The following is a 23,608-nucleotide window of genomic DNA, read 5'->3' as shown; positions in this document are numbered from 1 at the left end:
GCACAGTAATAGGACATAACACGCAGGACATTATGGGAGCACTTGGAAGGGGCACCTAACCCAGCCGGAGTCAAGATGTTAGGTTCTTTGAGGATGTACATTTGATCATTTGAACTGAATGGCAAGTCTGTGCAGGGATCAAGGGAAACTAGTTCTCCTCTTACTAATTCTAAACACTGATTTTGCAATTTAATCTTTTGCCTCATCACTTGTATTTTAAACACCAGATTCCAGAACTGAGTAGATCACCTTTATGTCACATAGGATTGGAAAGATTTCTCATTACCAACTGTGGGCAGTTCTGCAGAACAAGATCTGAAATAATAAATTGGCTCAGGTCCAGCAATTCTTCATCAAAGAGATGTGTGGGAGGGTATTTACAGCAAGCCCGAATACAGAGAAAAAGGGGATAGAACATTACACCTTCCTTGCAAGGGAAAGGCAAAGCACATACTGGAGCAGAGAGGTCTAGTGAGTAGGATGTGGTGTGCATGTGTGGATCAAGACAAAATGGTGGTGGCCAAAAAGCTGGAAATTCACAGATCAAATTCCTGATCTCTCCCCCAAGATCAAGACAAACCTGTGTAGGGTCACAGGGCACAGTAGCCTACTATTTTAGCCTCTCTTCTTCTCCCTCCTTACCAGCTTCCACCTCTGCCATTTTTCATATCATCTTTTCCTCTACTGCTCTGTCAGCCAAATGGAAGATTTATCTGCATTTCATTTTATCGGTCATTTGAGTGTTAAGCATTAACATACATAATAATAAACTAACTATAACTAAATTCCTAGAAGTTGATAAAAAAACATATATCTTTGACAGAGAGCTGATCACCAAATAATAATGCTTTAGATAAGCTAAAGATATAACCCTACTAGACTTATCATCACAAAATCTTCCCGAAAAGGTTGGAATAAATGTGCGTCATGTAAATCAATACCAAAGATGGCACTGGTTAACAGAGTCTCCAAAGGGAAACTGCTACCTGAGTTTTATAAAGTGACCCAGGAGGCAAGGGCATTCATGATCAGTTATGTGATAATTTCAAAGTATCACTTCATATTTATGTGATTTTCATGTGACTGACTGTGACTCCTTTAAACAAGGTTAACAGAACAGAGGACTTACTGATGAAGATGTCAGTGGCTCCCAGGCACAAAATTCTTTCATTAAAAAGATAAACAAACTGCACATTATACATAAGCTGTGAACAAAGGCAACCTATGTTTCATTCCTTTAGACAGAGATAACTGTGAACAGGAGAGGGAAGATGGTACTGAGGGCATCTCTGGAACATGGGCCATCTCAGCACTTTTCTCCTCTTTTCTTTCTGGTTTCATCTCTGTTTTTATACTAGTCTCCACCCTGTCCTCCTCTCAGGGTCCCACAGCCTGCATTCCTCCCTTTGTAAAACTCTAAGAAGCAGAGAGATGATCGGTAATGAAATGGCCAAGCCACAAACTCTACCCACCCCCAGCCCTACTTTATGGCTTAATCCAAATTCTAAAGAAGAAATTTATCACTGCATTAATATTCATGTGCTGGTAAATCATCTTACTTTTAGTTAACACTTCATCTGTCCAGCAGTGAGTTGCAAATGATTCACATACTTCCATATTTCAGATAAAGTTTACTTCCTTTGGGCCAAAACTTTTAATTTTAACTATATGTTTAAAGACATGCCTTCTAAACTGTATTAGTTTATTTGTATGCTAAACATAACTTAACCTTGGAATACTGCAAGGTATTCCAAGGCTGGGATATGACGGCTTCCAACTGGGGGAAAGAAACATACATATATTCATATAGTTAATGTTAAAAGTGTTAACTAGGAACATACAAAGATATCTAAAACTTAATAAAGATGAAAAAAATTCCTATTGAAATATAAATATGAATTCTTGCATTTAGAACCATGGAAACTACCTATTAGTGCATTTGGTGTGACAAGTAGTTTAGAATGTACAAAAAATAAGAAGATATCAATTGGCAGAGTTATTATTAGTCCACTTGAAAATATTGCTCGAAATTAAATGGCAAGCAATGAGACTCTTTAGGTATATATTTTACCATAAAGAATTTTTAGAAAATTAGCTAGTATTCTCAACAATGAAGCATTATTCACCCTTAAAATATCTGGAATAGATAGTAAAGTTTTACTTTAAGGCAATAGTAGATAAAAGGTTTGCTGGCTAAGGATTAAAAAAGGATTGATGGGGCTCCCCTGGCGGCGCAGTGGTTGAGAGTCCGCCTGCCAATGCAGGGGACATGGGTTCTTGCCCCGGTCCGGGAAGATCCCACATGCTGCGGAGCGGCTGGGCCCGTGAGCCATGGCCACTGAGCCTGCGCGTCCGGAGCCTGTGCTCCGCAATGGGAGAGGCCACAGCAGTGAGAGGCCCGCGTACAGCAAAAAAAAAAAAAAAAAAAAAAAAAAAAAAAAAAAAAAAGATAATTCCCATAAGGATGGCAAGCTTAAAACAAGTCCTTCCTTCTAGCTTGCTCAGGGACTAAATAAAGAAATCAGGAGAAAGCAGTTAATGAGCTTAAACATTTACTTTTCCCTCCCTTTAAAATTAAATGGGACTGGAAGGGTGGAGAAAGAGATTTTATGAATAATGACATTTTTCAGAATAAACATAAATTGTGTGGCCTACTGCTTAATTTAAAACTCTATGTAAATTCTGTATGTAAATAATGCCCAATTTTGCATACTGGGAGCCTATGTCAGATATTGCTGTTACCTATGTAATATCTCACGTAAAATATGGACTCAATTGGTTATGTTAGTAAATTCACCCCCAATTTTACCCCATGCAGAAATAAGGTAAAAAAGAAAAAACAGTAAAAAGGCTGAAACAAACCGTACAATAAATTAAAAGAGAAAACGTTACTATTTCATAATAAACTCATTAGTAGTAAATCTATTAGTTACTAGAACCTTCTACTCATAAGGAAAGCATTAAAATTTCATAAATGTGCTTAACTTTTATCCTTTTATATTCAACATAGTTAATAATTTATTTTAGTATGACATTTCATATTCTAAAACTTTTAATTGAGGCTCAAATTCACAAGCAAATAGTTATTTTTTAGCACCACCTTCTAACCAACTAAGTTAACCAGCCACTGCAAATAATTATTTTTTAAAATGGAAGTCTCGTGACTTCCCTGGTGGTCCGGTGGTTAAGAATCTGCCTTCCAACGCAGCGGACATCGGTTTGATCCCTGGTCGGGGAACTAAGACCCCACAGGCCGTGGGGCAGCTAAGCCTACGTCCCACAACTACTGAGCCCGCGCACCACAACTAGAGAGAAGCCCACACACACACCCCGCAACAAAGAGCTGACGCAGCAAAAAAAAAAAAAAAAAGAGTCTCACAAAGGGCTGTCACTAGCTAATATGCTCTGCTGGGAAATTGGTGGTCTTTTTAGTTTTGGTAGTACCATTCAAAACTGAAAACTTCCAGTTAAAGGAGACATGAAGAGAGAATAGAAAGGAAATATGTGAACAGAAAGGAAATGATAAAGATTCAGGGGAAAAGAAGAAAAAGGAATCATGTAAAAAAGGGAAAGCATATGTCAGGACAAGACATTATAATAAAAACAGCATTATTCAGTAGTACATTTGGGAAGGAACTTCAAACACGTAAAAAAACCCATTTTGGGGACTTCCCTGGTGGCACAGTGGTTCAGAATCCGCCTGCCAATGCAGGGGACACAGGTTCCAGCCTTGGTCCGGGAAGATCCCACATGCCGTGGAGCAACTAAGCCCGTACGCCACAACTACTCAGCCTGTGCTCTAGAGCCTGCGAGCCACAACTACTGAGCCCACGTGCCACAACTACTGAAGCCCATGCACCTAGAGCCTGTGCTCCACAACGAGAAGCCACCGCAATGAGAAGCCCGCGCACCGTGATGAAGAGTAGCCCTCGCTCACCGCAGCTAGAGGAAGCCCGCGCGCAGCAAGAGAAGACTCAACGCAGGCAATAAATAAATAAATAAAAATAAATGAATTTATAAAAAAATTAAAAATAAAAAAACCATTTTTACTTTGGATTAGAAACTGAATGAGGTAAGATAAAGCTCAGATTCCATTCTCTATGTACTTAGCTTAGATTAACGATGATGATTCTTTTAAGTTGGTTTCAACTTTTTAACGATACAATTTTAAAAAATTGATTTATCAATTAATTTTTACTTTTGGCTGTGTTGGGTCTTTGTTGCTGCACGCGGGCTTTCTCTAGTTAGGGCGAGCGGGGGCTACTCTTAGTTGCAGTGTGCAGGCTTCTCATTGCGGGGGCTTCTCTTGTTGTGGAGCACGGGCTCTAGGCGTGTGGGCTTCAGTAGTTGTGGCTCGCGGGCTCTGGAGCGCAAGCTCAGTTGTTGTGGCGCACGGGCTTAGTTGCTCCGCGGCATGTAGGATCTTCCCAGACCAGGGCTCGAACCCGTGTCCCCTGCATTGGAAGGCGGATTCTTAACCACTGCGCCACCAGGGAAGCCTGGTGATTCTTAATAACACAGACATTTGAAAGCAGTCTGCCTGAGAGAGAAATTAGCTTCCCCCCTGCTCATTAAAAAGGGGCTCCTATTGTCAGAAAAACATTTTCTTTGCTTGTCTTTGGTTGTATACACATGTCTGGATAGAAGAGGCAATGTGGTAAGAGATGCCTTCAAGCCACTAGGCAACTTCCTTCTCTGGGACTACAACTTAGACTAGATTATCTCCAGGATTACTTTTATCTTTTAAGATCCTGAGCCAGAGATATATAACATATATATGATATATATGTACCATAATGTGTAATATAGATATCATGAAGAGGAAACAGGAGTACAGATGTCTGGCTTGAGCAACTTGGGGAATGGTGGTGTCACTGCAATGGGGAAGTCTGGGGGGTCGGGGTTGGAGGGGTGTAGAAATCAAGAGTTTTGTTTTCAACAAACTAAATTTGAGATAACAGTCAAATGACTATGACTCATCAGGTGCTACTTCTGTACCAAGCAGTGTGGCACAAGGGTGGGAGAGGCAGTGGGCTCGGTTGATGGACTTCCGTACCCTTGGCTCAGGAATAAGCAAACAACCCCCATCAGGGCAATTAAAATCTTCCCCGAGCTTTTGCTGGAATCATCAGGACAGATATTGTCTTTCTGCTTTGAGGCTGCTAGCTGTGAGGTGCTTCAGGAGGCCACTTTGGTTACCACATGGCAAGATCCTGCCTAAGGATAAAGACAACACACAGAATGATGAGGAAAGATGTGGAGAGATGGGGAGGGACAGTTCTAACTAAATAATATTAGTAGCTGGATCTAGCCATGTCTAAAGCAAGATGCATTCCTGAACTTCCCAGCTACAGGAGCCTATAAATTCTATTTTTGTTTAAGCTAGTTTGAGCTGAGTTTTTCTTTCTTGCAGCTGAAAGAGTCCCTACCAATTCACAGATCTATAGGAACATATACTTGTAAATAAAATTTTATTTTTTTGACAGGAGAAATGCTCAGTATATCAAATTCCCTAGCTATTTTATCCTTTAAAAAAGCATATCTTCTTGTATCTCACTGATGCCAAATTTCACTTATTTCTGTTCAAGTATTTATTTAGGCCTGTCTGGAAACAAACTCTGAGGATTATGTTAACACTACCTTATTGCTGCATCGGTTTTATCAAAAGCTTACTTTGGGCAAATAAACAAGTCTGTTCAGCATTATTTAGTGCTAGGCAATTTGAAGTGCGGGCACCAAGCTGCTTCACAATCAAAGCCATGCAAATCTCTGCCTCATTTTTCTTGTTGATTTGAACTTACTTTATAAAAGCATGCAAACTGTTCAATTACATACACTGAATTCAAAAGTAAATGGTCCACTGGATCGACATGATTGGGGCTGCTGATTTAGAAGGGTCATCAATAATTAAAGATAAACTTCCCTGAATCTTGACGTGAAATTGAGTGGATTTAGAGCATAAGGAAATGAAGAGGTTCAGTTATAATTAGAGCTGATTTTCGACGACACTTCTAATACAAATGGATGTTTAGAGAAACACTGGGAAATGGGTGCTGTGTTAAGAGAACAGTATGCTAGGGCTCAAAATGGTCTTCGCAGTTTGGTGTTTCAAAGGGAGCAATTATATACAGTTTCTAGTGGTTTTTTTTTTTTTTTTTTGCGGTAGGCGGGCCTCTCACTGTTGTGGCCTCTCCCGTTGCGGAGCACAGGCTCCGGACGCACAGGCTCAGCGGCCATGGCTCACGGGCCCAGCCGCTCCGCGGCATGCAGGATCTTCCCGGACCGGGGCACGAACCCGTGTCCCCTGCATCTGCAGGTGGACTCTCAACCACTGCGCCACCAGGGAAGCCCTGGTTTGTATTTTTGAAGGAAATGATATTATGCTTCTATTTTACAGATATAATAAAATATGAAGAAAGACTAGACATAACACATTCAAGGTGAAAGAGCAAAGACTGCCCGGAGAGAAATAACAGGCTTCCCCTGATAGTTTACTTTAGAGAGGGGAAAAAAAAAGTCAAAATTTAAACTGCATAAAAACACTTCTTTAAATGGATACCGTGTTTCCAACTTTTTATCAGTTACCAGAGCCTGGCATATTAATAAAACTGGCTTATTTGCCCTGAATGAGTAACTTTAATTCTTTGGTTGCTTATGCAAGTCACACACCTGCGAATGAGAGAAACAGGCTAGCCCTTAAGGGCAGTTTCTCTAATCAATAATTTTGCTTGTAGAAGTGAAGGTTTTTAGGAAGAAGAATATAGAAGGGAAGGAACTGGAAAAACAAGAAAATACTTCAGATTCACTCAGAATGTCAAAAATGACATTCTAAAGGTCAGAAAGCAGATGGTAACTTAAGAATACAGTAGTAGTGTTAATAACAAAGAGGAGGTATTAAAGCAATACACTTCATGGTTAGAAACTTGGTATCAAAAGTGGCACTGGGCGCCACTGGAAAACGAGAGCAGGGACTTCCCTGGTGGTGCAGTGGTTAAGAATCTGCCTGCCAATGCAGGGGACACGGGTTTGAGCTGTGGTCCAGGAAGATCCCATATGCCGCGGAGCAGCTAAGCCGGTGCGCCACAACCACTGAGCCTGCGCTCTAGAGCCCACGAGCCACAACTGCTGAGCCCACGTGCCACAACTACTGAAATCCACGCACTCTAGAGCCCACGTGCCACAAATACTGAGCCCGTGGGCCCCTAGAGCCCATGCTCCGTAACAAGAGAGGCCACCGCAATGAGAAACCTGTGCACCGCAACGAAGACCCAACAAAGCCAAAATAAATAAATTAATTAAAAAAAAGAAAACAAGAGCATGTCATTAAATGCATACACTAAAGAACTGATTAACACAAAGAAGATCTCTTTTCTTCCCTTTTACACAGGGCTCAAAAATTTGTTTAATAATACTAATAATAATAGTAAAATACTTTGCTGTTGACAAATGCAACTTTCATAAACATTAATTATTATAAGGATCCTGTAAACTAGGTATTTTAAAAACATATTTACAAAGTATAATATGATAAACATTTAATTTGAATATATTGGTAAATTTTATATTAAGAATGTCATATATTAAGTAAATTAAATATTAAATTATATAATGTATTAAACATTAAATGCATTTAAATACCTAGGACTCTGGCTAAATGGCAGGGCTGGGACTTGAACTGAGATCCTATTACTTCCAGTCCCGTGCTCTTTCCATCATACCAGGAAATCTCTTTCCTGGATCACTGACCTTCATGCGACACTGGGTTCCTTCATTCTCTTGGTATTGCTCAGACTAAAATCAAATTAATAAGGGTATATTCATGACAATTAGTACAGACTGACTTATGCCCTGTGAACCTTTTAAAGGTGATAGTTACTACACAGAGGAGAGCTGGGCTCTGGCCACTTTCTTTCTAGGTCAAGGGGCTTTGCCAACTCAGTTCAAATGTGAGTGGGAGGTGGAGAGGAGGAGATGAAATAGGAGAAAGAGAGAATCACAGATGGAGAGCTGGAAGGGCTCACAAGGATTATCCAGTCCAACTCCTCAATTTTAGCAATGGAAGTGACTTCTCCAGATCCCACTGAGGTATGGCAGGACTGGAATCAATGCTGACCACTTCCTGTCCTCTCCTCCCCTCTACGCGAGGATAACGGTAGCTCTGGCATTCCATGCTTTCTCGAGATGGCTCTTTCTACCCTGCTCCTGCCATAAACGACATGAGGCCTGTCAAAATCCACCTGAGGAAAATATGGTGGTCTTTAAATACAGAGGATGGGCCATCTCCTGATTCTTAAATCAATTACTGAATTGCTACTATGTTTGTGTTGTGGAATGTATGAATATTTAGGGATATGAATAATATACAAACCTGCCTTCAAAAACTTTACGCTTGCCGAGGCAATTTAGTCCCTAAATAATAAAACTATTATAAAATAATTGTTTCTAGGTCAGTGGTTCTCAAGCTCTTTGAGGTTCCCAGGCTCTCTACGAGAATCTGATATAAACTATAAATCTGCTCTCCAGAAAAATCCACACATTTTTGTACATATTCAGGGGGTTGCTGGATCTCCTAAAGCCCATCTACTGACCATGAATTAAGAAGCTCTATTATAAGAGATTCACTGAGTTCCACCATGTAAAAATTATCCGAAGAACAAAGATTGAGAGAAATACTAGTTATCCCTTTTCTTTGATGCAAAATGAGTAAACTTTAAAAATATGTCATCCCATGTTAAGGGCAAAGAAAGTGCTTTCCCTAGTATCATCTGAATGGCCCTCTACAAACACTTATTTTCCCATATCTAATTTTGTGTGTGTGTGTGTGTTATTCTATGAGAATATACTGTTTGCATCCAGAATTTCTGGAATGGCCTTTTCATGTATATATAAAATACAAAGGTAAACTTCATTAAAACCAGAAGAAACAGAGCTTAGCTTATGAATTATTCTATTTCAAATTTTTTATCTAGCTTGGAATGCTGTTTCTAAGGCTTTGATGCTGAAGGGAGCGAAGTCATTAAGATGAGTTGATAATACTGCAGGCATGAGCACTTTCCTCCTCTCTGGTAAAAAAAAAACAACAACAAAGTACTTAGGTCTTTTGGAATTCAAATTTCTTTCTTAATGAAAAAGTGAAAGGATGAAATATAACAGTAAAGAAATCTCTGCAGAAGTGGGAAGCCGTACCATCAATACTGAAGTTTCAGAAATAATTTCCTAAAGCTTTGAATAACTCAGAAAAAAATTATACCAAGCCGTTTATGTTAAAATATTTTACAAAAGCAGTTATCTTGTTACATATTCTGAAGCAAATAAATGGAGCAGTTAGAATTAACATATTCTTGAGTATCCTGGCAAAGCGGACAAAATAATAAAGCAAAGTGGGTAAGAGGACAAAAACAAGGGGGTTTCCATCTAATTTTTAAAAACCTGTAAAGTAAAATACTTTAGGTAAAATACGTAAAATACTAAAATACTTAAATACTTAAAATACTAAAATATAATTCAATTTGATACTTTGCTAACCTCAGGTGTGAGAAAGTTAAATGGAAGGAAATGTGACCCAAGGCTGGAGAAAGGGTTTAGATCCCTTACTTGTTACCAACATTTTAAATGGATTAGAAACACAAATTATTAGCAAATAGGCACAAGAGTCTGGAGAAGTGATTAAAAATGATTACTTACAGAACAAACAAAAACTTTCTAAAACATCAATTTATTAAAATTTTCCTTGAAAATGGAGAATAGCCCAACGCAATCATAATCTCAACAAGCACTGTGAGGTAGTACAGCTCAAGTTTAAAAAGACCTAACGTTAGTGCTAGATAGATTCTGATTAAAAAAAAAAAAATCCACAGAGAACAGTTCACAAAACGGGGATAAACATTCACTGTGAAAGACCCATACAACTCTTCAAGTTGAGCTTTTTTGGAGGGAGGTAAGAGAACAAAAGACAGACTAGAAATGATATAAACAAAGAGACTCCAGGCTTAAAGTCAAGGATCAGTCAAAAGGAGGACAAATCCACCTTTTCTTCACATGGAACTACTGATACTAAATGTATTTAAAATTGAAAACAATGAAGCTGAGGTAAGAAAACAAAATGAAGGAAGGGAGGAAAGAAGGGAGGGAAGGAGGGAGGGAGGAAGGAAGGAAGGAAGGAAGGGAGGGAGGGAGGGGGAAAAAGGCTACACTGAGACATCTTTTCCGTGTTGAAACAAAACCTGACATCAGCATAGGTGCAAGTGAACTTATTCATTTACAATACACTTCTCTTCAGGGAAGCTGTATTAATGAAGCAGGACGTATTTAAAGGATCAATGTGAGCATATACATACCACGGGCTGTTTTGTGATGTCCACCAAGTCCTTAAGATTATAATATTGATGCTTCTCAAAGGCCGAAAACAACATGTCTAAAACGTGTTGTTTATCAGCTCGAGCTCGCTTCCCATCTTCTTTCTTTTTCCTTTCATATTCAATCTAGGCGCAAAAAGCAAAAAAAACGGAAGGCATTAACCCAAATGCTCACTCTGAAACACAGGCACTCTCTTTTCAGTCCTCCACGTGACACTTAGATTTTAAGCTGCAAAGCAGCAGGTCAAAGGGTGGTGGTTCAGTACCTGGGGTCCTCGCTGCTCCCAGGGCTCCTCAGACCTTTAAGGCTCCAAGAAGGTACTAAAGCCCATCTGTAACCCGTTTTCATTATTCCCTAAAGCTTTACATAATGTGTCCACTTCCTCGCAAAAAGCCTTTCTTTACCGAAATTATATCAGTTCAGCGTGGCCACCAGTTAGCTCATGTTGATCACGAAGTCTAACTTGCAGTTCTTTGTTTCTGATTACCCGAAATTCAGTAAAACACTTTATCTGCTACATGCAGTTTGGTAGGCCACATCTTTCAAAATTGGAGTTTTTCAGGGCAGGAAGAGGGTTGAGGGGCAGGCAGATCATAGAACAGGTTCTCTAGGGATGAAAAGTTTGGGGAACGTTGGTAAAAAGGAAAGCACATGGGAGGTGACAGGAGGCCTTTTCTCCTCCCAACTGTGTGACCTCTTTGAACTTGCTTCTTCTGTAAGATGAAGTAAGCAGTGACATGAAGAGAGTGTATAAACTCTCTCCTAGTGTTACCTTCCAGAGACATGTGCATTTGTAAAAAAATTACCTTTTTATTGAAAACGTGCAACTTACTTGCATTCACGTCAGTTGATTAAGCTTTTAATTTTTTTTTTTTAAGATAAACTTTATTTTATTTATTTATTTTTTTTTGCGGCACGCGGGCCTCTCACTGTTGTGGCCTCTCCCGTTGCGGAGCACAGGCTCCGGACGTGCAGGCCCAACGGCCATGGCTCACGGGCCCAGCCGCTCCGCGGCACGTGGGATCCTCCCGGACCGGGGCATGAACCCGCGTCCTCTGCATCGGCAGGCGGACTCCCAACCACTGCGCCACCAGGGAAGCCCAAGAAAAACTTTATTTGGATAAAGCCTCAGGAACTATATGTTATAGGACATGTGTATAAACTGCAGCAGCCCACCTGGTAAATACAGCATCAGAAGGGGGGGTGAAAGCTGCCAACAGAACAATCTTCTGTGCGTCTCTATAATCTAGAGACTAGCTTCAACGACAGTGAAAGGAGTTTCAAAATGTACAACTAAATTAGGCAGAAATTCCAGCTTCATAGAGTTAGGCTTATTCTCTGGATTTTAACAATAGAGATGTAAAAAGATAAAGTCTAATTTCTACTGATGTCAAGACTAAATAATATATCAGAGACTTTCAAATTAGAGGCAAGAAGTAACTGACAAGTATCTGTCCTTCAATTAGATAAAATTAGGAGCTATACAAGGAAAAAGGACTAAATTGAATGTCTTAATTTTTATGATATGTACATCTTGGGAGTAAAACTCAAAACCCATTCATCTCCTCAACAGATTAAGCATAGATTAGGTGCTTGGTATTGCACTAAAATATGGGGCAAATAAGACACTCTCTTTCAAAAGGTATCCCTTTCTTAGGGCTTGTGTATTAAAATGTACAGACAGGGCCTTGAGCATTTTAAATGTAGTAATAGTAGTAATGTAGTAATAGAGAGCACAGAGCTACCTAGAACAAGATCATGATGCTGAAAAAAAGTGCAAATGCATGGCACAGACTGTATTGTTGGGGAGGAATGAAATCTAGCTAGTCTCAAGATTTTCTGGGTGGAAAGAGCCTGAAAGAAAACAACTGTGGGCAGCTACAAAGGAATTGCTGAAGAGCAGAGTGACTAGAAGAGCTAGAAGCAAGACTGCAGAGAGGAGAGACCAGAGGAACCCATGACCAAGGGGGAAATCCATGCCTTCTCAATTTGAGGAAGATGGAAGAACAGATGGAAAAAAAATGCACTTAAGGAAAAAGGCAGAATTACAGATTCTGCCCCAATTCTGAGAGAACGGAGGCTGCAGAGATAGCCAAGACCAACAGAGATCTACCTGAGGGCCACTCAAGGAAGAATTTTCTCTCGGGTCAAAAGAAGGATAGAAAGAACTAAGACAGTGGCTGTATGATGCAGAAAGAAATCACGACAGACCAGGACAAAACCCACAAACCCAAACAGTCTTTGGATTAAAAAGAATGAGATCATGGAATGCCTTAAGGGATTAATCTTTAAGCCTTGCTTTGCTGACCAAGGTCTCAAATATGTCATTATTTCCCCCTACTTACATTTGTACTTAGTTTGCATCCTGACATTCCCTTCCACAGGTGCACTGTATTTGAAAGGGTTTGCTTTGTCCACTGTGATGGACAGTCTAGAAAGGAGGGCCTGGTAAAAGAGTATGAAAGTCTGGACCACGGGATGAAGATGTTATAGCCCTTTACTCTGACCAAGTGGGGACTAAGAGAAACTTAACTTGGTATCTAGAAAATAGAGGGAGATAGAATCAGACTAAGGAGGAGTGGGGAAAGCCTATTCCCTTCCGGCAGGCTTGAGTGGGATGTGGGATCTCATTTAGGGAAAAGCCATTGGTCCTCAAGAAAAACAAGACAAAGAAGTGGGGACCTAGCAAAAGACCAGTGCTAGGCTTTGGACTCTAAGTGTGGAGCTACAGTTGTATGATATTCTGTCTTCTCTTCTGTCCCAGCTTTAATTTATGCTGAAAGAAGATGGAAAAAGTTAAATTAAGGAAATAGGAAACAGAAGTTATGGTATATTCAGCTTCCACCTTTAGCCATCTCTTCCTTGTGTAAAATGACTCGAGGGCTTCCCTGGTGGCGCAGTGGTTGAGAGTCCGCCTGCCGATGCAGGGGACACGGGTTCGTGCCCCGGTCCGGGAAGATCCCACATGCCACGGAGCGGCTGGGCCCGTGAGCCATGGCCACTGAGCCTGCGCGTCCGGAGCCTGTGCTCCACAACGGGAGAGGCCACGATAGTGAGGGGCCTGTGTACCGCAAAAAAAAAAAAAAAAAAAAAAAAAAAGACTCGAGAAGCTAGGAAGATGAACAAAAATGTTTTCAAGTAAAGAAACGTGCTGGTAAAGCAAGATGGCCCAGTTCAGAGAGGGCATATATTCTAGCTGGCAGTGGAGAGAAAAACTTAAGTGTTTGTTATCAAGTTGTCCCAACCCTAAAGCCATATGTCAGACCCAAAAGGACTGAAGAAAAGAATTTAGAATAAATTAGACAGAAACTTCAAAATCAATATTGAGGATAAGGGACTTCCCTGGTGATCCAGTGGTTAAGAATCCGTCTTGCAACACAGGGGACGCCAGTTTGATCCCTGGTCGGGGAACTAAGATCCCACATGCCTCGGGGCAACTAAGCCCATGCACCACAATTACTGAGCCCACACGCTCTGGAGCCCTCGCGCCACAAGTAGAGAGAAGCCTGTGTGCTGCAACAAAAAATCCTGTGTGCCACAACTAAGACCCGCCAAATAATAATATAAATAAATAGATATTAAAAAAATACTGAGGATAAGATTAAGAGTCAGATTAGGTTGTGATTTGTAATGTTAATGAGTACTGAGAAAAGCACCAATTCTACACAGAAATTTTTTTTAAAATCTTGGTTTACATGTTTCAGTCTCAAAACACTGTATTTAACATTGCTGCTTTCCTTCTTTAAATTGTGGAGAAAACAGACTAGACTTGTATGCTTGTCTTTCTGTGTTAACCATGTCTATCAATGGCTCAATAACCCAGGGGACAGTGCAGCCTAACTTTACTTTTGACTAGTGAAATAAAAACACTTAAAAGCGCACCTGAAACTAACACAACATTGTAAATCAACCATACTTCAATCAATCAATCAAATATTTGCAAAAGAAAAATAAACACTTAGAAATGTAATCTGAAAACCCAGACATATATCTCTTTAATGCCCTCAGGGCCTGTACTATAGGATAACCTACAGAAAAGATTGTTTTAAAACAAAATTTCTGCAGTACAGCATTATTTAAATCTTTTTTGATAATGTCCAAGACAGGCTCATAACCCAAATTCTGCTCTGTGGTATCAGGTAGTTCCAATATATGTGTAACTATAAAAAGGGACTGAGATTACTTCCATGATCATTTAGCTATTAATAACTTATACTCAGGACAAAACTAAGATCCCCGAGGTAACTTTTCTCTTTTAAGCCAAACAGTGTAGAAATGCCAATCTTAATATTGCACTTACAACTTTGTACTACAAATAAAATTAATTCTACAAATAAGCTACAAATGATATGAACTAGTTTAGGAGAAGACTACTGTTTTGAGATAATGCTATTTCTTCTCATTTTAGCTCTTTTCCCTTTGGGCATTTTGTTTTGTACTGGCATTATAAGGAAATGACACTCAAAGCAGTCATATTTTCTAACTTTTTAGCAGCTACCACAAAATATTAGTAGGAGAGTTACTGGACTAGAAATAGCTTTTATATTATATGAATTTTAATTACTGATCTTATATCTGCCCCCAATGACCACAGACTACAGTGTAACCAGCTGCATAGAAATAAATGTCAATTCAGAAAGAACATTAAATTTAATCTCCAGTTACAAATTTTTACAATCCAAAAAATCCATCATATACAATTTTACTTTCAAAATGAAAAACAAATTATTCAAGACTAAAACGCAACCAAATGTTGAAAATCCATTGTGGATGTGGTATAGAGCTATTCAACCATCATTACTGAAACAATAATCACTGACTAAAATTATAAATGCCACCCACTGCCAATTAAAGTACTATAATACAGATGTCTGTAAATTTCTAGATTGTTGTTTGCAGAAATATTTTGATTGCTTTGTCAAGGCAGTCTTTGTGGAGGCTTGTATTTTAACTTTTAAAGTGAGCATGACAGCCTTGAATATCATGGCTTGCATTTTAAATCCTTATGAAAGACTCCCCCCCACCCCCAATGCTCCTGTTTCTGCTTAGTGTGTTGTTATCTCTTGGGAGGAAATTATTTCTTTAGAGTTGATCAGTCCTTGGTGTGCAAATTCAAATGAACGAAGCATGTATCCTTATACTACACTATATACTACAGTAGGCAAATATTGCCGAAAGGCCTTTAGATACAGTCCTGCAGGCATCCATTTTAATCAGCAAAATTCCAAATTCATACAGATACCTGAGAACAAAACAAAAAGCCAAGCAAACCCCCCCCCACTGCCAACAACCCTAGCTCTGAAGACTAACACAGTTGGTTGCCACACAGAAGGAAACAGAGTATGCATAAAATAAATTTTCTTTTTAGTTCCTGGGGGTTTACTTCAAGATTTTATGTAATAGTTCTATTACCTCCAACAGTAGTTTTCTAGTTCAATTTTTCTAACTCTCTATCATTTTCAGACTAAGAGCTCTTGCCAGGAAAAAAAAGGGAAAGAGAAATCTTTTTTCAAGCTGGGGTGGGTGGGGCATAGAGGGGGATTGATGATAACAGAGACGAGAAGATACTAAGCCTTTTTAAAAGCCTTAGGTTTAGTGGAAAGAGACTTCCTGGTCTCCCAGGCATCATTTCTGCTCCCCACCCCAACAGGAGATGGCAGACAGAGCTATAAAAAATGCCTGTAACTGTGGATCAGTGGCGGAATGCTAGAATTACCTAGGGAACTTAAAAATTTAAGACAGTTGGCCTCCATAGTAGATCAATACAATCGATCTCTGGAGGTATTTTTCTTTTTAAAAGCTTCCCAGGTGATTCTAGTGTACAGCCAGCATTGAGAACCACTGTCTAGACAAGAGAAGACACAAATCCTTATGAGAAAAGGGAGTCCTTATGAGAAAGGTCATCAGATGGAAACTACATATAAGAATACTGTGACATTTACACAGGCTGGATGATGATGTCCACAACGTCAACCAGAACACACATACAAGCACCCTTACTTGCAATCAGGGATGGAGGGAGCTGAAAGGAATCTTACACGTCAGCCGACTCTATATTTTGATTATACAACTCTATCAGTAAAAAAAATATTTTTTTTCCCTCGCCACGCAGCTTGTGGGATCTTAGCTCCCTGACCAGGAACGGAACCCAGGCCCTCAGCAGTGAAAGCGCTGAGTCTTACCCACTGGACCGCTGGGGAAATCCCAATCAGTAAAAAATGTAAAGCATGAACTATATGAATATATATTTGTAAATTATTAAAAAATGTATTCTGTATTAATATGCACAGTTATCTTTATAAAGCATACAAGAACAAAAAATTTAAAGAGATGAAATAAAAATAAAACTATTTTAGGAATAAGTTTTAATTTAATTTGTCAAAATTACAAAACACTTTTTTTTGTTTTGCTCGCAAAATACAGTGGATCCGTCTTCATGTTCTGGATGCTTAGTCTTTAAACGAATTGCAAACTGTGATGGCTTTGAACCAGCAACAGCTTACGGTACAACACAAAGGTCAAGGGTCACTATGTCAAATTATTTCCAATAAGCCTTCAGCTCCCAGCCTTGGCGGCGGTGGTGGCGGCGTCAGGGGACTGCAGGCCACACTTCCGAGACCCCCCTGCCAGCCTGTTCCCAGCTGGGGCTCTGCCAATGGAAGAAGGAAGCAGGAGGAAGGGCGGTTTTCTTCTCTTGTGCTGTGGAAGCACCTGTGGAAGCAGCAGCTTCCTCATCTCTGGCAACCTCAGCCCTTCCATTTTTGTTATTCCATTCTGTAAACCATTTGTAACCAGTTCCCTACTTTAAGTCCCTTTCGGCTTGAAATATCTGGAGTTGTTTCTTCTTCCATGATAGACACTAACTGAATCATTAAAGACAGGGGATCACAAGCCATATTTAGAATGATAATTTCCTTTTCAGGAGGGCCAAGTTCTTGTCAGATTTGATCACGTCATCACTGTTTCTACCTCACAAAGTGACTAATAAAAGAGATTTTTTTTTTTTTTTGCCATGCCACACGGCTCACGGGATCTTAGCTCCCCGACCTGGGATCGAACCTTGGGCGCACAGCAGTGAAAGTGCCGAGTCTTAAACAGTGGACCACCAGGGAATTCCAAGAGATGGTTTTAGAAGAGAAGTGTCAGTTTTGCCACTTTCATGTTGATATATATTTGCTTCATTACTATTATCTTTAATCTACAGTTTCTTTGTTGGAATCTTTTTAAGCCATTTATTCACTTTTTGAGATTGAATTTAGTTAATAATAGATACTATAACCTGTAAATCCTTAAATTTAGCACCAAACCTAAAATGCTGAAAACAAAAGCGTGAGGTGCTGAAAGCACCAATGCCAACCCCTCTGTGTTGCACAATTTCTTTCTTTTTTCTTTGGCCACACCATGTGGCATGTGGGATCTTAGTTCCCCGATCAGGGATCGAACTTGTGGCCCCTGCGATGGAAGCTTGGAGTCTTAACCACCAAACAGCCAGGGAAGTCCTTGCGCTGTACAACTTCTACTCCTCTAATGAAAAATGACTGATTAGCACAGGGACTGCATAAGGGTACCAAGGTCAATCCCCACTGTAAATATTTCTAGAGCTCAATTTCTTTCCCTTATTAGGTAAAAACCAAGAAAAATATAAGTTCCAAAATCTCCCCCTCCCGCAATGGGCACTTTTGTAAATCCTATTTTGAAAGCCATTATTTTTCATAGTTTGTTTTTGCTACATGAAAGGATGGGGGATGGGAATGTGATGTTCAAATGTTTACAAAATGCAGGATTAAACAAATTCCTAGAGGTTCCCAACTTTAGTATATTAAATGCAGTGTCAATATTGAAGGGGGAGGATATAATCAGAATCTACAAGTTCTTTTAACACACAATTCTTTTTACACAACTCTTTTTTTCAAGGAGATTCTCATAAAATTAGTGTTTCAAAAAACTTTCTCTGGAAAAAGTTTCAGAAACTTAATGATGATCTAATAAGGCAGAGGAAAGGCCACGAAGGGAGAAACCTGACAGGTCACATCCTACTAAAGGGTGAGTTTTCACGGCCAAGCTTTCAAGGAAGGATTATTCTAAGAGATAATGCTACTAATATCATTCTTTTTGGCTCCCAAAATGCTTTCTGAATGGCAAGAATAGTAGGTATCATATCCCAGATAGTTTGTGAAGCAAAGAGATAAATTTAAATTTAATGCTTAGAAAAGCTCTATGTACAAAGTAGGAATTCAAATATTTGGAGATGATCATATATACCAAATGTAAATTTATCTAGGTGTCACAGGTGAGTGAAAATGTTTCTGGGGGTAAATGCAAAGTGGTTTCTTTCTGATCAAATGTATGTATGGATATTCTTTTACAAATACATATGTCATTTCCACCTCCTTTAAAATTTTTTTGTACAAATTTTTTCCCCCTTATTTCTGTCCTGAAAATTGCATTAAAAGAACCTGAACTGTTAAAATGAAATACTGGGCTTCATGTTTATATAGCTCCACCTGGCAAAAGTTTGAGAACATTTCAACCTCATATTGAACTTAAAACTGGACATCATAAAGCCACCTAAGGAGACAAAAGACCTGTATGCAGAAAACTACAAGACACTGATGAAAGAAATTAAAGATGATACAAACAGATGGAGAGACAGATATACCATGTTCTTGGATTGGAAGAATCAACACTGTGAAAATGACTGTACTACCCAGAGCAATCTACAGATTCAATGCAATCCCTATCAAACTACCAATGGTATTTTTCACAGAAGTAGAACAAAAAATTTCACAGTTTGTATGGAAACCCAAAAGACCCCAAACAGCCAAAGCAATCTTGAGAAAGAAAAACAGAGCTGGAGGAATCAAGCTCCCAGACTTCAGACTATACTACAAAGCTACAGTAATCAAGACAGTATGGTACTGGCACAAAAATAGAAATATACATCAATGGAATAGGATAGAAAGCCCAGAGATAAACCCACACACCTATGGTCACCTTATCTTTGATAAAGGAGGCAAGAATACACAGTGGAGAAAAGACAGCCTCTTCAATAAATGGTGCTGGGAAAACTTGACAGCTACATGTAAAAGAATAAAATTAGAACACTCCCCAGCACCATACACAAAAATAAACTCAAAATGGATTAAAGACCTAGATGGAAGGCCAGGCACTATAAAACTCTTAGAGGAAAACATAGGAAGAACATTCTTTGACATAAATCACAGCAAGATCCTTTTTGACCCACCTCCTAGAGAAATGGAAATAAAAACACAAATAAACAAATGGGACCTAATGAAACTTAAAAGCTTTTGCACAGGGGCTTCCCTGATGGCACAGTGGTTGAGAGTCCGCCTGCCGATGCAGGGGACATGGGTTCGTGCCCCGTTCCAGGAAGATCCCACATGCCCCGGAGCGGCTAGGACCGTGAGCCATGGCCGCTGGGCCTGCGCGGCCAGAGCCTGTGCTCCGCAACAGGAGAGGCCACAACAGTGAGAGGCCCGTGTACCGCAAAAAAAAAAAAAAAAAGCTTTGCACAGCAAAGGAAACCATAAACACGATGAAAAGACAACCCTCAGAATGGGAAAAAATATTTGCAAATGAAGCAACTGACAAAGGATTAATCTCCAAAATTTACAAGCAGCTCATGCAGCTCAGTGTCATAAAAACAAACAACCCAATTCAAAAATGGGCAGAAGACCTAAATAGATATACCCTGAGAAAACCATAATTCAAAAAAAGTCATGTACCACAATGTTCACTGCAGCTCTATTTACAATAGCCAGGACATGGAAGCAACCTAAGTGTCCATCGACAGATGAATGGATAAAGAAGATGTGGCACACATATACAATGGAATATTACTCAGCCATAAGAAGAACGAAATTGAGTTATTTGTAGTGAGGTGGATGGACCCAGAGTCTGTCATACAGAGTGAAGCAAGTCAGAAAGAGAAAAACAAATACCATATGCTAACACATATACAAAGAATCTTAAAAAAAATAAATAAAAAGGTTCTGAAGAACCTAGGGGCAGGACAGGAATAAAGACGCAGATGTAGAGAAGGGACTTGAGGACACAGAGAGGGGGAAGGTTAAGCTGGGACGAAGTGAGAGAGTGGCATGGACATATATACACTACCAAATGTAAAATAGATAGCTAGTGGGAAGCAGCCGCATAGCACAGGGAGATGAGCTCGGTGGTCTGTGACCACCTAGAGGGGTGGGATTGGGAGGGTGGGAGGGAGATGCAAGAGGGAGAAGATATGGGGATATATGTATATGTATAGCTGATTCACTCTGGTATAAAGCAGAAACTAACACACCATTGTAAAGCAATTATACTCCAATAAAGATGTTTAAAAAAACCACAAAAAACTGAATATCTTAGTACTTCCCTGGTGGCACAGTGGTTAAGAATCCACCTGCCAATGCCGGGGACACAGGTTTGAGCCCTGGTCCAGGAAGATCCCACATGCCGTGGAGCAACTAAGCCCGTGCACCACAACTACTGAAGCCCGCGCACCTAGAGCCTGTCTTCTGCAACAAGAGAAGCCACTGCAACGAGAACCCCCGTGCATCGCAATGAAGAGTAGCCCCCGCTCACCACAACTAGAGGAAGCCCGCGCGCAGCAACAAAGACCCAACACAGCCAAAAATAAATTAATTAAAAAACTTTTTTAAATAAATAAATAAAACTGAACATCTTGATTACATAATCTCTAAGTCATTCTTGTTGAATGAACTACACTGAAGTTTCTCAATCACTTAAAAATTAATGTTCCTGACAATAATAACAAAAGTTTTATACTCTTCTTACAGTTGGCATTATAATACTGAATATCCTTTTAAAAGCTATGCAGGTGCCTTCACCCATTTTGATACAATCCCATGGAAAAAATTCACTAAACATTCAAATAACATAATGTGGTAAGTTACAGTCAATCTCTGTTAATCAAAGATTACTATATGACTCATCACTGTAATTACGTTAATATTAACGACTCATTTACTCTATGACAACCTTAACGAAGGCTGTTACCATGAACTGAAATGTCACTTAATGTTAAAAAGAGTCTTTAAAGTGGATGTGATGGCTTTTTTTCCCTTTTTTTTTAAATAGATCTTTATTGGAGTATAATTGCTTCACAATACCCTGTTAGTTTCTGTTGCACAACAAAGCGAATCAGCCATGTGCATACACTTGTCCCCATATCCCCTCCCTCTTGAGATGGGATAGGTTTATATCCTAATGAGTGGTTTAGAATATACAATATATTTGTATTTATTTTAGCAGTAGAAAGAAAGCAATGAAAAACATTCTAAAAATGACATTTGGAATGTATCTTCTATATCTGACAGGTAGATATAGTGCCAATGTCACTCTGTGTATGAATTAGATAGAGGTCAGAGCTTTAAATTTTTTTTTTTTTTTTTTTTTTGCGGTACACGGACCTCTCACTGTTGCGGCCTCTCCCGTTGTGGAGCACAGGCTCCGGACGCGCAGGCTCAGCAGCCATGGCTCACGGGCCCAGCCGCTCCACGGCATGTGGGATCCTCCCGGACCGGGGCACGAACCCGTGTCCTCTGCATCGGCAGGCAGACTCTCAACCACTGCGCCACCAGGGAAGCCCACAGAGCTTTAATACTAAGCAAAGGTGCCAGCTTTGACTGACCTAAGAGAGATTTTCCTTTTGCCTCAGAAATGATGGTATGTGGTAGTATAACAAGAGTGACCCTTATAATGGAATTTAAGAAAAAACAATTATAATATACAAATGTGGACTCACTAGGTCAAAGGAAATATAGATTATACCCCAAATGGGGTCTGAAAAGGCATGACCAGAGAAATTGAAAGAAGTGGTAGCTCCGTGAAGACAGGAATTTTATTTGGTTCACCAAGAGTAGGTATCTCAGGCATAAAGCAGGCATTAAAAAAATATTATTTTTGTTGACAGAAGACAAACCTTAGATAACTGTGGAAGGACATTGTCATGGCTAAGTACTAACACTCTTCCCTAGCTTTCTTCCCTTTCCCATTCCAACAGAAAAGTTTTACTGCCCACTGTAACAATTCAGACAATACATGCTCACTGTGACAATTCCAACAATTCAAAAAAGATTTCATAAAGAGGAAAATTAGGATAAAATCACTCTAGAGCCTACCATCAAAAAATAACAACTTAAAGTACTGAACTAATCCTTATTTTGGGACAAGTGTTTCTGACCTTTTCCTATCTTAAGCAATAGGGAGAAACACTATTGCATATACATCTTTGGCCACTTGTCTTACTATGATAAATTCTTAGACACAAGTCTGCTAGATCAAAGGATGTATCCTTTTATAGTGCTTTTGACACAAATTACCAAACTTCTCTCCAGAAAGGCTATATCTTTTTATAGCCTATGGAAGGTGTGGTCTTCCTTGTCCTCACTGCAATAAAAACTTACACAAGAGTAGAAACAGGTATACAGAAGCCTGACCCATAAGTGGAGAAAAAAGCATAGTCAGGGGCTACAGGAGAAGCATATTAATGAAGAAGAGAGGCAAAGACAAGTAAGACCTATCCTATTTCACTTCTCTGTTTCCACTTGGCTCCAGAAGGTTGTATGTATTCCCATCTAAGAGTAGAAAAGACTGGAATAGAAGAGGACAAAGAAGGAGACTTCTACTTACTTGTCTCAGTCAACAGACATCATAAAAATACCTCTCTTGGATTATCTTATGTTTGTCCCCACTTATCTTGCCTATCCTCTTTTTTAGTTTATTCTTCCCCTGACACATAACCAGAGGCTATAAAACGAAAGCCTGCGTGCATGCAGCTAAATTGTGACTTGCTTGACTAAATCCACACAGTGTAGCAATTTTTAATATCTGAATGTCTTTAGAAGGGGCACATACACTCCAGTTCATCAGTCTCTACCACTTATCTTCTTAAATTTCAGCATCCCACCCAGAGAGATGCCTGCTTGGTCCTGGAGGCACTTGCATTTGCTACCTTTCACATAAAGTAACCAAAAGAAATTCAAATATCATAAAGCAGTGGTTTGGCAGATACTATCTGCGTCACTGAATAAGCCTGGGACTTAAGGCCAGTCTTAAAGAGTGTTTATTTCTTCCTAAACTCAGTATCAAGGGGAATCTTAAGCAACAAAGGAGGACACAGGTTATCAACTCTTAATTGCTACTTGACTTAACTTAGGCTTCCTTTTATTTTCAGAAAATCATCACATTTCTCCTGACACTGCAGGTACTT

General features: G+C 39.6%; 1 protein-coding gene and 1 long non-coding RNA gene across 2 annotated transcripts in view; one reads left to right on the top strand and one right to left on the bottom strand.

Annotated features, from left to right (window-relative positions):
- The window catches only part of LOC125961962 (uncharacterized), a 52,837-nt gene extending 50,384 nt beyond the window's left edge, over window positions 1-2,453 (top strand). Inside the window, exon 2 of the long non-coding RNA XR_007473165.1 lies at window positions 2,409-2,453. This is a non-coding gene — a long non-coding RNA (uncharacterized LOC125961962). The remainder of the gene's footprint in view (window positions 1-2,408) is intronic.
- The window catches only part of GTF2F2 (general transcription factor IIF subunit 2), a 152,258-nt gene that overhangs the window by 4,121 nt on the left and 124,529 nt on the right, over window positions 1-23,608 (bottom strand). Inside the window, exon 7 of the mRNA XM_004274574.4 lies at window positions 10,338-10,481. Coding sequence (XP_004274622.1) covers window positions 10,338-10,481 — 144 coding nt within the window. The remainder of the gene's footprint in view (window positions 1-10,337; window positions 10,482-23,608) is intronic.

This window comes from Orcinus orca, chromosome 18 (assembly GCF_937001465.1).
Source record: "Orcinus orca chromosome 18, mOrcOrc1.1, whole genome shotgun sequence".
NCBI lineage: Eukaryota > Metazoa > Chordata > Mammalia > Artiodactyla > Delphinidae > Orcinus > Orcinus orca.
The sequence above is the reverse complement of the archived record's forward strand: the minus strand, read 5'-3'. Positions and strand labels throughout refer to the sequence as shown.